Source organism: Aethalodelphis obliquidens, unplaced genomic scaffold, assembly GCF_003676395.1.
Source record: "Aethalodelphis obliquidens isolate GAN/ISIS:26980383/991018 unplaced genomic scaffold, ASM367639v1 scaffold24, whole genome shotgun sequence".
NCBI classification, from domain to species: domain Eukaryota; kingdom Metazoa; phylum Chordata; class Mammalia; order Artiodactyla; family Delphinidae; genus Aethalodelphis; species Aethalodelphis obliquidens.
This window is the reverse complement of record NW_020837968.1, coordinates 25,787,590-25,805,432: the sequence shown is the minus strand read 5'-3', so window position 1 is coordinate 25,805,432 and position 17,843 is coordinate 25,787,590. Positions and strand designations below refer to the sequence as shown.

General features: G+C 38.8%; 1 protein-coding gene across 1 annotated transcript in view; it reads right to left on the bottom strand.

The window, feature by feature from the left end:
• Nucleotides 1–17,625, bottom strand: part of RGS7 (regulator of G protein signaling 7) — a 545,100-nt gene extending 527,475 nt beyond the window's left edge. The window contains exons 1-2 of the mRNA XM_027122480.1: nucleotides 17,361–17,625; nucleotides 16,053–16,179 (exon numbers count right to left, since the gene is read on the bottom strand). Coding sequence (XP_026978281.1) covers nucleotides 16,053–16,130 — 78 coding nt within the window. The 5' untranslated portion in view covers nucleotides 16,131–16,179; nucleotides 17,361–17,625. The remainder of the gene's footprint in view (nucleotides 1–16,052; nucleotides 16,180–17,360) is intronic.
• Between the last annotated feature and the right edge of the window lie 218 nt (nucleotides 17,626–17,843).

Here is a 17,843-nt window from a genome sequence, read left to right as displayed (position 1 = left end):
CCTCTATATGTGAGGTAAAAAAGGCTCAGGGAGTTTAAAAGATTCCCTAAGTTCACAAAGCCACAGAAGTGTGGCCCACTGCCTTGAAGACTCGGGCTACAGGGCCCATATTCCAACCCAGTAGGGAAGTCACCTTCTATAGTTTGTAAAACACAGGATTTGGGGTTACACAGACTTGATTTCAAATCCTGACACCACCATTTTCTATCTGTGCGATCTTGGGCCAAGTCTTTACCCTCTCTGGGCCTCATTCCCCTAATATGTAGAATGAGGGAACAGTACCCCCTCATAGGACTGTTACGAAAATCAAATAAAATCACACATGGGAAACTGTGTTCTCAAAGCATTCACCTTCCCTTGTCTGCCTTTATCTACCCATTGTTCACCTCCTCTGCCTTCTTTCCTTGCACCACCCTTAGTTCAAACACACTTGTTTTTTTTCTTGCCTGGACTGGGCAGGTCTCCCTTGCTCAACGGTGAGGAGTTTAACAATCATTTGATGTAGTGTGTTTCACACAGAATGTATTTCCATAGCAAGAATTAGTCCATAGGTAAATGAGGGAATTATGTCAGACCAACATAGAAGCCCCATAGGTTCATGCACAATATTTCTTAGCACGCTACGTTTTGTGCCACCACAATACAACAGCCAAACACAAAGTATACACATAGTGGATGCAGCAAGCACTGGAGGAATGTAGCACTGCTCACATGACCCATTCTTCCTCTTGGCTCAGTCTGGCTAAATGCTAGGTTTCAAAAGGGTTTATTGCACATTTCTCTCATATATTTGTACAAAACAAACAAGGAAACACTAGATAAGGAGCCAGAACCATTTCATGGTAAGCCTGTCACTGCTCCTCTACCTGCAAATTCTGCTGCTAATGTCCCTCTGTCCTTGTTTTCATAATTCAGCAGACAATACTTCCTTATATACTCTTCCATCAAGCCACCCTCGCCTGTATTTTCTAAAGGTAAAGTCTTGTATTACTGTGTTATTTCTTTACTTATAGGGAAGTTAGCATGTTTTTATAGACATGCTAGAAGTTTTAATAAGATTTTTTTGGTTATTGCTTAATTATAACATTAAATGTTTTGGTGGTTAAAACATTTTGAGTGATCTATTCCAATTCTATTTCCTTCAAAATGCCAGTTATTTTTAGTGTGTGATTTTGCAGAGTGTGGGGCTTTTTTAGTGGAACTTATTATGCCACAGCAGAAATGTCTATATTTTGCTTTGTTGTGTGGGTATTTCTGATACACTCAGGCACCACAGATTGATGGAATAGATGGTATAAATAAATTGTTTTCATTGCACTTACTTGACTCTCTTTGTTAAAATTCAACTCAGCACCTCATCTGCATGGTTAAGAATGTACAATTTCCCACGAAGATGCTACCAAGAAGGGTAATTCTTTTTCATAAATATGCTCAACAAAATGCTTATAAAATTTTTTATAAGCATAAAATAAGGCTCATATATAGTGTTCAAATAAACGTAGGCAGTACTGGCCTAGCTCCACAACTTTAAGTAGCTTGTGTTTTAGTATGTAAAATGATTCAATTTTCAAATCAGCTAAAAAGACATTGCAAGAAGAGCATCTTCAGCTATAAAATCTGTCATATGAGTAATTTCTAAGGTAAAGAAATAAATTCAAAAATTTTAAAAGTGTTTACTCTTATACCTAGCATACTTAATTGGCAATAAAATGAAACATATGGGGTTTTTTGTTTGTTTTTTTAATTTTATTGTATTTATTTATTTTTGGCTGCGTTGGGTCTTCGTTGCTGTGCGTGGGCTTTCTCTAGTTGCTGCGAGTGGGGGCTACTCTTCATTGCGGTGCAGGGGCTTCTCACTGTGGTGACTTCTCTTGTTGCAGAGCACAAGTTCTAGGTGCGCAGGCTTCAGTAGTTGCGGTTCGCGGGCTTTGTTGCTCCGCAGCATGTGGGATCTTCCCGGACCAGGGATCGAACCCCTGTCTCCTGCATTGGCAGGCGAATTCTTAACCACTGCACCACCAGGGAAGCCCAAACATATGGTTTTAATGTCCATTTATTTTTTGACATGGGAAAATAACCTTTCCAGGCCTTGGTTTCCTCATAGGAAAACAAGAATTTTTTTAAAATTGAGTAAGGGACCTCCCTGGTGATCCTGTGTTAAAGAATCAACCTTACAATGCAGGGTATACGGGTTGGATCCCTGGTCAGGGAACTAAGATCTCACATGCCGCAGGGCAACTAAGCCCGCACGCCACAACTACTGAGCTAGAGAGCCTGAGTGCTGCAAACTACAGAGCCCACACGCTCTGGAACCTGCGCGCCACAACTACAAGAGCCCATGTGCCCTGGAGCCTGCACGCTGTAACTAGAGAGGAGAAAACCCGCACGCCACAACTAGAGAAGAGAAAAACCTGCACACCACAACTAAGGAGAAGCTCGCCTGCCACAACGAAAGATTCTGCATGCCTCAATGAAGATCCGGTGTGCCCCAACTAAGACCCAATGCGACCCAAAATAAATTAAATAAATAATAAACAAATATTTAAAAATAATAAATAATAAAAAATTTAATAAGTGCACCATCAATTTTATGAGGTTTTACACATACACATATATATATACAAGAAATTCACTGTAAAACTGTTGATCCTCCAATCTTGGAATTGTAAAGTGCTCTGATAAAGAATATATGATTGTCATCACTGATTCTTTACCCCCAACACTTCTAGCAAAATTACCTAGCACAAAACAATTGTTCAGTAAATATTTACTAAATTAAATTGAACTATTTACATAATTAATGCGGCAGAATTTCTCAATTATATTATTTAAAAGAAACTAGATTTATTCCTAGAAAGCAAATAGGCTGCTTTTAAAATAAAACAAGAAACGTATATTTCAAAAGAAAAAAAAAAACTTTTTCCCTATTACTATCTTACAGATTAAAAATAAAAGGTTTTGGATGTCGTTGTTAAGTTGGTTAGAATTTGATTTGGTCGCAAGTAACAGAAAATCCAAATCATAGTATCTTAAAGAAGACATAAAGATGGCAATAAAACTACTCTGTATGATATTATAATGATGGATACATGTCGTTATGTATTTGTTCAAACCACAGAAGGTACAACATCAACAGTGAACCCTAAGGTAACCTATGAACTTTGGTTGATTATGATGCATCAGTATAGGTTTATCTTTTGTAAAAATCTACCACTCTGATGAGTAATGTTGATAATAAGGTTGGTTATGTAGGGTAGGGATTATATGGGAAATCTCTGTACCTTCCTCTCAATTTTGTTGTAAACCTAAAACTGCTCTAAAAAAATCTTTAAAAAATATAGAAGAAGAATTCTTAATTTTTAATTTTTCTCTAACATAGAATTATGTAGGCAGGTCAGGTTTGTATGCTGACTCTATAATCATCAGGGACCCAGGTTCATTCCCTTTTGTTGTTCTGCCATCCATAATTCCCAGCTTCTACCTCCTGGCCAAGATGACTGCATTCTAGCCAGGAAGAGTAAGAAAAGGAAAAAAGAAAGGTATACTCCCTTTCTTTAAGGGCACTTCCCAGATATACACCTCTTCTGTTTACATCTCATTGGCCAGAATATATCAAATGGCCATGCCTAGCTGCCTGGGAGCCTGAGAAATGCAATCTTTATTCTAGTGGCCATGTGCCTAGATGAAAATGCAGAGTGCTATTACTACAGAAGAAGAGGAAAAGAAATATCAAGGACAGAGGGGTTTACCACAGTTTTATAAAGTGATACTGAGCTTTGAGTCAAACAAATCAATATGGTACAAGTCAAACAAATCATAGTGTACAAGTAAGTTAATTAGTTTCTAGTAAACTTTCAGAGTAAGACAGCAATGAGGAATGCTAGAACACATTTCCAAAAGATAAAGTCCTTTTGATTGAAGCCATTGAAAGTCTCATCCCAAATGACCTATACTAAGACATCTTCAAATCAGTTAATCAGTTCAAATCAGTTAAAAGAAATGTTATGAAAAGAATATACAACTGCATAAAAACAAGATTTAAGATGAAAAGAGAAATTCATTTTAAATTATCTTTCTATACTAATCTAAATGAATAGTAATTTTTCTGGTTAAAATCAATTATATCTCTATTCTTACCTTAAGAATAGAATGAGTGCTCTATATTCACTAACATTTTCCAAACATAAATGTACTAAAAATAAAAGAATGGAAAGACTAAATAAAAGTCAAGGAAAGACAATAAATATTCTAATTTGAGAGAGTCTGGAATATTCTTTAAAACATTTACAAGATTCTTTAAGAGATGTGGACTGCCTGTCCCATCCCAGTAGCCCCAAAAGCAGTTACTTTATAGATTCAAAACAAATAAAACTGAATTCATTTTTAAATGTGCTATTATTTTTAATTTTTTTATTCATTAAGCTTCATCACTACCATCACCCAAAAGAGTCAATTATGGAGGTTTCACTTTAACTGTAAACTTGGAAGCTAAGGATAGAAAGGACTTTAAAGACCTCCCCATTATTAAAAAGGTAGCTCAGAAATCCAAACAAAAATAACAGAATTTTGGTTAGACATAAATCTAAGTGGTCATGTAGTTCATAGGTCAAACCATTCCTAACTGCAATCAAATCTCTTTAAAAGTTCACAAAATCTCCAAAGAAGATATGAAAATAGCCAATAAGCAAAAGATGCTCAATCATTTGGGAAATGCAAATCAAAACCACAAAGAGATGTCACTTCATACCCATTAGTATAACTACTATCAAAAATAACAAGTGTTGGTGAGAATGTGAAGAAGTTGTAACCTTTGTGCACTGCTGGTACGAATGTAAAATAGTGTAGCCACTATGAAAAACAACATGGTGGTTCCTCAAAAAATTAGAAATACGATAACCATATGATCCAGCAATTCCGATTCTGGGAATTAAAAGCATGGACTTGAACAGATATTTATACACCAATGTTCATTGCAGCATTAGCACAACAGTCAAAGGTGGAAGTAACCGAAATGCCCATCCATGTATGAAAGGATAAACAAAATGTGGTATATACATCCAATGGAGTATTTTTCAGCCTTAAAAAGGAAGAAAATTCTGACACATGCTATAACATGGGTGCACCTTGAGGAAATTATACTAAGTGAAATAAGCCAGCCACAAAAGAACAAATACTGTATAATTCCACTTATATGAGGTACAAAGAGTACTGAAATTCACAGAGACAGAGAGTAGAAGGGTGATTGTCAGGGGTTGAGGGAGAGGAGAATGGGGAACTGCTGTTTAATGGGTATAGAGTTTCAGCTTGGGAAGATGATAAAAGTTCTGGAGATGGATGGTGGTGAGAGTTGCAGAACATTGTGAATGTACTTTATGCCACTGAACTATACATGTAAAAATGTTTAAAATGGTGAATTTTCTGTTAGATGTATTTTACCACAAAGAAAAAAGAAAAAGAAAGAATGATAGACCCATTTGAGCAATATGAAAAAAATGATAAAGCTCATGGAGTAAAATATGCCATTATTTTAAGGACCTAGGACAAATTATCATTTTATTTACCTTTATTTTACCTTTATCTTCCTTAAAAGTACTTATACACACTAAAGAATTTATATCTTAAATGATATATTTTCTGAGATTTGCTTCAAAATAACCAACTGGGGGAAATCTGAAGTGAGGAAGCATAAATGAAACCAGATCTACCAGCAGTTAAGAATTGTTGACACGATGTGATGGGTACATGAAGATTCTTTATATTATTTTTCTCTACTTTTGTATTTGTTTGAATTGTGTATGATGAAAAATTTTTAATATTTATTGTACATTTACCATATGAAACAGCTTTAAACAAAATCATCAAGAACCAATGAAGAGCAGCAAATTCTAAATTCTAAAATATGTATAAGAAAGACAAATTTTAAAGGGAAATCCTCCTTATATGTCATCACTTCCACTTACAGAGAAATCCTTTGGGGATTTCTTTTAGATTTCTTAACTATTTCTTTTAGATTTCTTTTAGATTTCTTAACTATTAGATTTCTTAACTTTTAGATTTCTTTTAGATTTCTTAACTATTACCTATAAATGGTAATTTATAGGTAATAGTTAACATATATTAAATGTTTATAGGTAATAGTTAACATATATTAAATGTTTCCTACTTATCCAAGCTTTACATGCACTATTTATAATAACTTATCATTATTATTATTACTATCTCCATTTTTCAGAGGAGGAAACTGGGACTCAAAGAGGCAAAGTAATTTCATTCAAGTTCACAAGTATTAAGTAAATTTTAAGTCTATGGAAGGAGACATTTGGTTTTCTAAGGGATAAGATCAACACTCTTGCCTCCTCTGTCTCCATAAATCTCTGAAGACTTTCAACATTAGCTTAGCTCAATTTAGTTCATTTATTGAGTACTTACTAAGTGTCAGAAGCTGGGCACTTTGGGCACTGTGCTAAGCACTCAGAACTGCAAACAGAAGATACATATCAACATAATATTTATTTCAGAAACCAGATGACCCAATATAAATAAATTTTCCTAACACCCAGTTCTTCCCTTTTCACAGCAGTAATCACTCTATGATAAGTTGTCTGACATCTGTCCTCACCACTGTAATATAAGCTCAGTGAGGGCTCAAACCCTATCTATCTAGACCACAACTCTATCCCCAATGCCCACACAAGGCTCAATCAGAGCTGAGGCTCAATGTATGTATGGCGTACAGAACTGAATTTTGAGTGCGCTGTCAATTCACTAACTTAAATGGAAGCAACACAGTGAAAAGGCAAGAATACGGTCTTTGGATCAAGCATTCATTCATTTATTCACCCACTGATTCATGTGCTTAGGCACTCAATATTCAGAAACAGCTATTATGTGCCATTTTTCTAGGTGCTGGGAACACAGCACTGAAAAATAGGAGTCTCCACCCTCGTGGAGCTCACCAGCTCTGTTACTAATTCCTGAGCAATCTTCGGCAGTCACTTAGTCTGCATAAGTCACTTTCAGCTTTCTTATTAGAAAAACAGGATGCTAATAATCAACGTGCAACATATTTTAAGGAAATCAGGTAATACAGATAAAAGCCTTGACACTCAATAAATAACAACTATTCTAATTAACAATAAACCAAAAGTCAAAACCCAAAATACTAAATATAAAACAGAGCAAGTGACAAATGGCATTAATTTCCAGAGGAAATGCAACTAAAAAAAGTTCAGCAAGAGAAATATTATTAATAATATGTTCTATGTGTACTTAATTTTCTTCAAAATGCTTTGGTATACATCATTTTAAATATTAAAGGTGAAAATTTTCCCTAGATTTCTGTACTAGAGAAAAACTTTCTACTGAACCAGTTTGCCTAACGTTCAAAAGCTTCTGTGTGGCCAAAGATGGTTATGTAGATTTATATTGGTCTTGACATCTTCCAGCAATGACCAAATGGGGGAAAGCATGTTAGCTGGACCTCTACATGACCTACAGCCATGGGGACACTCAGCAAGCAGGGAAGACTTGGCAAGGAGAGTTTTGCAAAGTTTATTCTTGCAAGGAACCTCAGTAACTTCCACAATTCCCAAAAAGAGTCTGTATTACCTGTCAATCACTCTCAGTCAAACATTCTCACTTATACTTCATCTTTCCAATGATTCCGTAAAGTAGTCTCCAGGAGAAGTTAACACACTTGCCCAAACTTACACAGCCAGTTGGGGGCAGAGCAGGAATTCACATCTAGCCCTTCTGACTTGGAGACTCTTGTCACTCCGTCATGAACTACTACTTTCCCTAGACTACTGCCTTCCTTTCAACATTCTGAGACATATGAAAGAGAAGTGAGCTTAAAAACAATGGATTTCTTTATAACCCAATTTTAAACTCTGAACAAGGATTCCAACCACTTTAAATCCCTTTTACCCAGGGCTTCTGGTTTTCCCTCAGTCTTATTAGGAATTGGAATGGCTATGATGTATGTTTGAGACACCATAAGATAGAAATTAATTGGAATACTTTCAACATCAGCAAATCATCTGAGATGCTGCGAGTGCACTTCCTGGAATATTCATGGCATATGCAGACTTTAGTCTTACTGAAAGACAGCCCCTATCATCTGACCTCTGGAGGGCCAGCCTCTGCAGACAACTTAAAGTCTCCATAGGATGAAAAATAACAAAACATCAACCCTTGGTGTCATTTATTATAATATCTCCTAATATCTCCTTAGCAGACCATGGTCCTCCTTTAAAACCTTACATCTGTATTATTATTTTAAAAAATTGTTTGTTGGGCCCTACTTTGTTGCAAGCACTGCATGCCAAGTCTCAAGCTAAGTCTAGCATTTTCTTTTATCTCTTCTCTTGGGTTTGATGCTGTTTTTCCAAAGGTCTTTATTCCATAATCACTATGCTATCAAATATAATAGCCACTAGCCACAGGGGGCTATTTAAATTTAAATTATAATTAATTAAAATTAAATATAATTTATAATTCAAGTCCTTGGTCACATCAGCCACATTTCAAGCGTTCAACTACCCTCTGTGGCTAGTAGCTACTATACTGGACAGTACACAGAATATTTCCATCAAGATAGAAAGCTCTATTGGACAGTGTTGCCACAGAGCATCAAATTCTGGGTTTTCATCAGCCTAGAACTTCCAGTCAGGATCAAATCAAAGACAGAACTACTACCAGGGTAGGTCAGTCAGTCTAGTTCCCAATCTTATCATTCCTGGGGCTCCAAATGCTAAACTATAGTTGAAGGGAAAAGGGAATCTAGTAATCTATTTATAATGGGTGATTAAATACCCTGGAATAATCCATAGATGCCACAGAGTAACCAGGATGCTGATTTCTTACTGAAACTGAACTACAAACACAAGACTTACTGCATTTATTTTAAGAGAGAGACACACACACACCACAGAAAGACAAATAAAGACCTGAATTCAACCTGTGTGACCTTAGACAAATCATGTTACTTACTTCTCTGATCTTAAATTTCATAATCTGCAAAATTAAAAAGTAGATAAATTCTTAGTTTCCTTTTACCTCTGAAATTCCAGAATGCAAAGGCTTTATTGAGTTTACATAATACCTAAGTAACTATGCAGACTTCAAAGATATATTAGATAATAATTCAAAGGGCTTATTAAAAATAGAAGCTAGCTATATTGAACTAATAACATAAGACAGGACACTCATTGTGTCATAAAATGGTATTACCAAATCATCTTACAGAATCTGCCTTTTCAACTACCAGAAAGACATGACTGGAAGTGGTTAAAATGTTCACATTTTCACCTTTATCAAAAAATATAGCAACATACTGGACCCCATGGAACATACAAGGTGTTTCATTAAATAAATAGTAATAATAAAAGAATAGTTATTAGAATTATATAATGTAACTATTATATATTATAAATTATGTTATAATTATATAATTATTATTATAGCATTTTTGAGACATTCATTGAGGGTCTAACATAGGCTACCTCATTTTATCATCAAACAGCTCTATGAAGGAAATGTTTCCTTATTTTTTGTCATTTTATACATAAGGAAACTGAAATGAAAGGAGTTAGGTTGCTAAACCACAACTGCAGAGCTAAACAATGGCAGAGCCATGACTTAGAACCAAAACCGCCCAACTACAATGCACATGCTTCTACTTCAGCACACTGACTCCTTAAGAAAATTTTACTTGCTAATCACCAGAAAGGACCTAACATAAGAAGGCTTCTAGACTATTCTTAAGAACGCAGCTAGAACAAAGCTGCCATTTTCCTACATATTTTTCCGGAAGACAGAACAACTTCTCTCCCTGGATAGGCCCCTCAGTCAAAATTTTTTCTAGCCTAGGCCAGGTGGCAATTTTAATGGAGCTGAAATAACCTTCATGATTGTCTATTAGAGTTCCAATGTCCTGAGACCTTTGTTAATTGAATTAGACACAAGACAAAGGGAATTAAAAAGAGGGAAAGTTAAATTTTCATATTGCCTTGGGCAAATGGCAGAGAAGTGGGTCTTTTTTTCCCTAAGGAACTGCATACCCACATTCACATTTACAATTATTTTATAATTAGATTGATATCTTGTAAGATAGAAGCCTCTGTAACTCTGACATTCAAATGCCTCCTTTTCACAGCTATGAAAGGCGGAGCAAGGGCCAACTACTTGTGTTGCTTGTTTTCCACAATGTCGTTTTCAAGGAGACTTAATATTTATTAAGTCACTAAACTATCCAAACCCAAAATATTTTCATATTCTCTGCAGTGATCACATTCCATCAACCATATTACTGAAATATACCCTGCTTTCCATCACTCAATAGAGCCACAAAGGCTATTATAAGGCAATAAAATTCCTTCACAGCTTCTCCTTTCTACATCTGCACTTTCCTCTGATCCATTAGGTTTGGGGAGGTTGGAGGTGAGAAACGGAAATAAAATTCAGGCCACAAATTCTTATCTTAATCCCACAAATAGTACTGATAAGCAACAACTGGTGAGGAAAAAGCTCCACCATGAAAGGCTTTCTTGCTCCGAACTCAAGTTAATTATTACCCAAAATTCAACATTAAATTATTACTCATAAAATGTCTCTATCTACTTCTCAGAAGTATCATAGATGGTGGTCCTATCCTATCTCAGGACGCATTTGTGTCACTGAGGGAAAAACAGGTCTGCATTTGATTCAAACAGATTAAACTCATATTTATAGTAGACAACATCCTTTAGTCTAGGAAGGTGCTTTCAAATAATGCATAGAGAAGACACTCCATTTTGGAATTTTTTAGAAATGGAATCTTTCTGATGCCCGCCTCCCATCTGAGCCCCTAATTTAGAAATCTGAGGGGCCTAAATACCTTTTGTGATTATCCATTTGCAAACATTCCTTCCTTTTCTAACAGGCCTTTCTCTGGTTATCACTTAGAAATATTCTTTACTGTACTAACATGTAGCTGCACCCTATACCCAGACAGATCAAGATAACTAAGGTTCAAAAATGTCAAAGACTATTTTTGATAATGGAGTTCGAGGAGGGAGGAATGTGACACCTTCAAGGTTGACCACACTGGACAATCCTGAAGTGACAAATGCACTGAGTTAGTGCCAAAAGTGTCAGCTAACTCACCCCTAAGAAACTAGTGATGTCTGTGACTAAATCTTTTCCAAAGAAGAAAACTAGTCACTCCCCTCTCTTGCAAATATATCTGTTTTCACAGAACAGACTTACTTCAGAAAAAGCTTTCAAAGGCAATGTCTAGGTCAAGCCAATCAGCAGAGGTCATCTGCCTACTGGGCTGATAGCTCCCATTACACCTTTATGTAAGAAAGGCCAGTGGTCCCATCTTACTCTGCAAAAAACAGAGCAGTCTTAATCTTTCAAGACTAACCTTCTGCCACTACCACAATATAATACCAAGTTTAAAAGCACCTGAATGTCTAACAGGTACTCAAACAAGATGGTACCTGCTCTCATATCCAAAAGACATCATTTTCTCTTTCACAACTAAAATGAGCAGCATCTCAGGGAAAATTACATCTTCACCCTAGGTCTTTTTTTAAAATATTTATTTGGCTGCATGGGGTCTCAGTTGTGGCACACGGGATCTTTAGTTGCGGCATGCGGTACCTAGTTCTCTGACCAGGGATCAAACCTGGGCCCTCTGCATTGGGAGTACAGAGTCTTAACCGCTGGGCCACCAGGGAAGTCCCCACTTAAGTCGTTTTTGAAAAGTGAAAAGGAAGAAGCAAACGGAATGAGAGTGACCAGATGGAAAATGAAGGGAGAGGAGGGGAAGAGAGAATGGGTAAGGGAAAAGGTGGGGGGGAGGGGAGAGGCATAGTGAACTTTATAGGTTTGCTATTTCCAAAATATGTGTTCATTCCACTAAAACAGTGAATGAGGAAAATATTTTCATTTTCTTTTCTGACAACCGGAAGATAAACTGTTGCTGCAATAATAACAGAAATTATTGGTCATTTTGAGCATTCTTGCTAGTAAGAAGCCAAGATTCCAGCCAATATGAAATATTGGCCCCAAGGTGCCCTAGAAATTTTGTTTTTCAAATGCAGGAACGTCAGCTTCTGGACAAAAAGTGATGTATACTGTCTAGTGGGCAGCATGCTGGCCAGACACCAAATTTACAATGTGTCTCCTTGTAACCCTGGGTTCTAGCTCAGCGATCCTTTACAGCCAGTACCACCCCCAGGAATGAGAGTTTTACCCAAAGCAGACCAAGAATGACAGTAGTGTTTGAGTTCTGAGTTTTCACCTCTACATACTTTTCACCTCACTACATTTCAAGAAGCTAGTCTGAATCCAAGGTGAGTTGGAGCTAGGTGGGTCTCTTCTTAAAGAAGTTGATTATTTCTATTCCCTTCTAGTTAAGGTCTATCTGAAGGGAGCTTAGGAAACCCCAGAAATAAAAGTGGTTAAGCTTCACATTTTATAAACTTTTGAATGTTTTCAAATACATAAAATGACATAACCACACTAACTTAATCACTTGCTTATAAAAAAAAAAGCAGCATTATAAATTGAAAAATTTGTAAGGAAAATATTTTGTCCACATGGATTCTTTTAATGTACCTCTTATATCAAATGAAGCCTACAGAGAGCCCTCACATTAAGCCAAAAAGGTACTGGCAAATATCCGAGACTGATTTGCAGGTACCAACCCTGATTGTGAGGCAGTGTTGAGACAGGCTGGGACCTGGGACCCTTTGCTGCAGTGCATGCACCTGGATGAACGTCTCCTGCAGCAACAGAATACAAAGAAACTATAAGGGACTAAAAATAACTGTGTGCATGTGCAGCTGGGGCAAATTATGAACAAGATACAAAAAGACCAAAAACCCAACTGCCACTTATGAGGCGTTCAGAGCAAAAGCAGGGTGCTGTGCATGATCCCTGCACCCAGCATCACCAAGGGAGTGGGCAGACCACCCAAGCCATACCTCCAGTCCAGTCTCCTGGACCCGCCCCTACCCTCACCCCATTTAAGGGACCAGCTCACCCTCCACTCAGGCAGCAAGCAAGGGGAACTGTTCCTTGTTTTCACCCCCCTGTGCTGCAGTGGGCATCCCAATAAACCCTTGCCTGAATTTCTCATCTGGCCTCTTATCAATTTCTATTGATTAAGGAGTCCAAGAACCCTGGTCGGTAACAGTGTTACTAATGCCTGTAGCCCTCACTATGGCAGCACTCACTCTGCCTGGAGGATCATAGTTCTACCCACTGAAAATACATTTTTCCCGAACATCGCTAAGGAATTCTCCATGGAAAAAAGATCCCTGGAACTTTCCCATTATTTTGAGGAATTCCAATAATCCATATGAGGATAATCATAATGGAGAGACATCAGATGAACACAAGAAATTCACAAATCCCAGCTCTTTTCTGTGCATCACACTTTGACAACCATTCACTGTTTTCTCTGCCGCACAAGAATATTCCTAAACCTCATTCATAATCTACCGAGAAAAAATGGAAACAGCACATGCATATCTTTAGTAGGTATAAACCATCAGAATCCTGGGCAGTAAACAAGAGGTGGCTTGCAGGGAGGGGAAGTGGTGAGAACACAGAACCCACTTTAAGAACTGTGTTTCAACAGTGAACTAGAAGTGGAAAATTGGCATGAATCAATAAAACAGCAATTTCTCTAACTATTCTCTTCACTGATACTAAGCAATGCACTGTGAGGCTGAAGCTCTTTCCTAACCTTTGACTGACTTCATGATTAATAAGCATTTGTAACAAGTCGCTTATTCTTTCATGCAGGTTGAGCAGTTGACATATGGAGTCAACCTACTCCTTTCCTTTTTACCCCTCTCCAACTATTCTGCTGTTCTTCACATTAAAATCTGGCCTCTACTGAGAAGATATTAAATGTCAAAGCCCACATAAGATACAAAAAACAGAGGTAAAATGGTCATATAACATCATGTTGTATGTCTGTCTACAGACATGGACCATTTGACTTGGTAACCAGCAAATGCTAACCAAGAACAACTGTGTTTCTTTATACAAATTATCTGGTATTTCTTTATATATTATTATTTATATCACAAACAAAAAGATATATGTTCAGAGAATAAAGGATAGACAGGAAATGCATAAGTAAGCATTATGAGTAAAATTTACTGGTGTCAACTTTTTTCCAACAATGATTTATCAGGGAAATCTTTTCTAGAAATAAATTGTATGTGTCATTACCCTAAACAAAAAGCTAGGAAAAGGAGGGCAAAGAAGTAGCACAAGCAGTTCCAACCTTACCCAACAGAATACAAATGCTTAAAAGAAATGAGGCATTACATTCTCTCCCTGAAGTTATCATAACCTGTTAATTTATAAGTAGCCCTAACGGCAATTTGATGCTAAACAACAATTTATAGAGTGTTTCAAAATTAGCAATATGAAGCTTAGGTACACTAAATAATCCAATAACTATCTATAAAACTCCTAGCCTCATTTTTCACATATTCTCATGATAACTAACTAAATGAGACACAGACTGATGTCATATTAAGTTTATTTCTAATCAAGATTAACTGTTAGGTGTCCAATCAATTCAGCCCCTGATCTTTTAATAGGGAAACAGAGAATATAGTGTTTGACCTAACAAAAATAGCTAACTACTGATAATTTTACAGAAGTCCAACTCTCGACATTGCACAAACCTATAAGGTAGAATTTACAATTCTCACATCTTGCATATTACAATATTCAGTCATACAAAACAATAAAGAATATTATAACTTCTTTAAAAAACACATAACTGCCCCTAAGATAGTTCTTCTCAGAACCACATCTATACAGAATGGGCAAATATCCAGTAATTTCAATCAATGCAGGAAAATAACAGTAATAACTTAGGCTCAAGTGGATTATTTTCTTGATTTATCCAGTTGGGATGCTTTAAGACTAAAATAGGCAATTTTTTTTCCCTGTGGGAAAAAAGTTTTACTGTGCTATCCCAGACCCACAAAAGTGCATTCATAGGTACACAATACACTATGGTCTACAAGGCTAGCATTGACAGGATGTCCATGCATATTCACATCAAAGCAATAACAAGATTTCCTCAAACACATATCATCACCACCTCTTAATCATCCTGGCTCACATAGAAGGAGAGTTTTCATTTAGTATAGGTCAAGGTGGAAAGCTTTTCATCTTTATTCACAACCAGTTCTGATCCTCTAGCAAACTCATCCTAGACTCTTCAATGTGCTCACACTAATCAAAATCTTTAACAATTTCCTTCATTTCGAGGTCTGGTTTCCTTTTTACCATTGCTAGTGTTAACTAAAGAAATCTTGCCCCATAAGCACTACAGATAATATGCTAAAGAAAAATAATCCCAGCATAAAAAGCAACAGAAACAAATGGTACAGAAGTTAAATAAAAAATACTGCTTCCTGAATTTTAGGAAGATTGTTGACTATAACCAGAATGAACTTACCTAAGCAACCACTCTGAAGCATACACAATATTCAAATACACCTTTATTATGGTGGCTTTAAAGCTAAGATTTAACTTAAAAAAAACTGGAATTGTTTAATTAAAATTATTAAACCACCCATACATTCACAGCCACATTCACTCTTGCCCCAGAATTGCAAAGTAGTCTATTTTCATTTCTAAAATGTTACACATTTATATAATCATTATAACCTAAATGCTTAGAAGGAGTATAAGAAAAAGCTTCTAAAATCTATTACAGATGCTATAAAATCATGTATGTAACAAACAAAATATGTGGGATGTCCAAACTTGCTGCTATTGCTGACTGCGGATTAATCTATGTAAGATCACCAGGGAAAGTGTGAGAACACAGTATGAGTAGCCTCATTTACTTCACTGTGTCTCTACACATATGCATTACTTGAGAATGTCAGATCATCCTCAAGTATAATGTGCAGTCACTGGGGATTTGGAGAATCCATAAGGCCACAAAATTGATCTGAGGGAAAAAAAATTCAAGGAAGCCAGAAGTTTCCCTTTTTCCACGAAAGTGAAGAAATCCTTACCTTTCTGTACACCAGCATGTTGGGTGATTCATCTGCCACCCCATTGCTGGTCTGCCCATAATTATTCCCCTGGGCCATGTCACCACACACGTGGTCCACTCTTAGATACAAGAATTATCACTCCTCCCTGCAAGAGTCAGAGAGACATCAGTGAGATCCTAATGGTAGTACTTAAGAAGGTTGACTTTTTTTTTTTTTTTTGCGATACGCGGGCCTCTCACTGTTGTGGCCTCTCCCGTTGAGGGGCACAGGCTCCGGACGCGCAGGCTCAATGGCCATGGCTCATGGACCCAGCCGCTCCGCGGCATGTGGGATCTTCCCGGACTGGGGCACGAACCCGTGTCCCGTACATCGGCAGGCGGACTCTCAACCACTGCGCCACCAGGGAAGCCCTTAAGAAGGTTGACTCTTGATTCATCTCCCCCATCCACAGCACCCATCCCACAATGGAGCATGCTTAAATGCTGGGGCTGGCTTGCAAGAAATAGCACAGAAATAGATTTAAAAAAAAAAAAAAAAAAACTGAATTTACACCTACAGTACTCCCAGGGAATTATAAGTAAGAAATGAATGACAATCTTTTAGTTAAAATAGTCATTTGACTATGGTTTTAATTGACTTGATTTTCTGGGTACTCATTTTTTAAAGTGTTTAAGGCTCACTGAAAAAAAGAAACAACCACCGTTACCATTTCCATCCTATGAGTTCTCTTCTCTCCCAATACTGCATCTCCACAGTATCTTCGGTGTTTTCCCCGAATGGGCAGAAAGGCAACACCCTGTGGCAGCACACTTTCTCCCAGGTGTCTGGCTAGTTTCCCGCATGCAGGCGCATCAGAGAGGCCCATTCCCCGAGCCATTCTCCAGTCATGTGTTTCGTCTTCATTCCCCTAGGTCTCCCGCACAGAGTCAGGGAGCTTCTCCGACTTTCACCTGCCTGCACTGCCGGCCACTGGCTCCTCTCCCCTCGGCCCACTCGGCTTCGGAAGTCACGGCGTAACCCTGCCCAACCTTTGCAAGAAGGCATCAGAAGGTGTCCCGGAAACAAGACCAGGTGGGAGGTCGGCCCTTTAGGCAATTACCTGGGTCACCGTGAGCAGCACCTAACTGCGGAAGCCTCAGAGTGACCAGGCACTGAGGGGAAAACAAGCAAGCCCAGCTCGCCTGCTTGGCTCTCACGGCGGCAGCAAATGGCAGGCGAGCCCAAGCCGCGCGCGGGAGCCGGGCCAGCGGCAGTGTCAGCCCCGAAGACCGGGTCGCGGGGCTCTGGGGCGCCGCCTCCCCCCAACCCCCACCCCCAGCCACGTACCTTCTCCTGAAGGTCGCGGCCCGAGGCGCCTTCTTCCCGGCGGCTGGGTGCGGCGGTGTCAGCGCGCGGCCAGCTTCATCACCTCCGCGCGGGCACAGGGCTCTGACGGCCCGCGCTCCGCCGCTCCCTCCTTCGCTTCGCTTTGCTCCCGGGCTCTCGGACCACGAGCGCGCGCGGGACCGAGACGCCCGGCCCGTGCGCGCGACTGGGGAGGGAGGAGGGGACTGTCACGTGGGACCCGGCGTCCGTAGGTGCTGGCTAGGGGGCGGGGCTCGGCTCCGCGCGGCCTCGCGGCCCCTCCGGCCCCGCCGCCCCACAGTCTCTTCTGTGGGAAGCTGCCGCCCTGCCCCCAGCGCGCGCAGCCCGGGCCCTTGCACACCCGGCCCGGCGGTGTGCGCGCCGCTGAAGGCCTGGCGATGGGAGTGTAAGCCGGAGAACAGGAAGGGCGATGGGTAGGTGGGTGGATGGATGGAGGCATGCAGG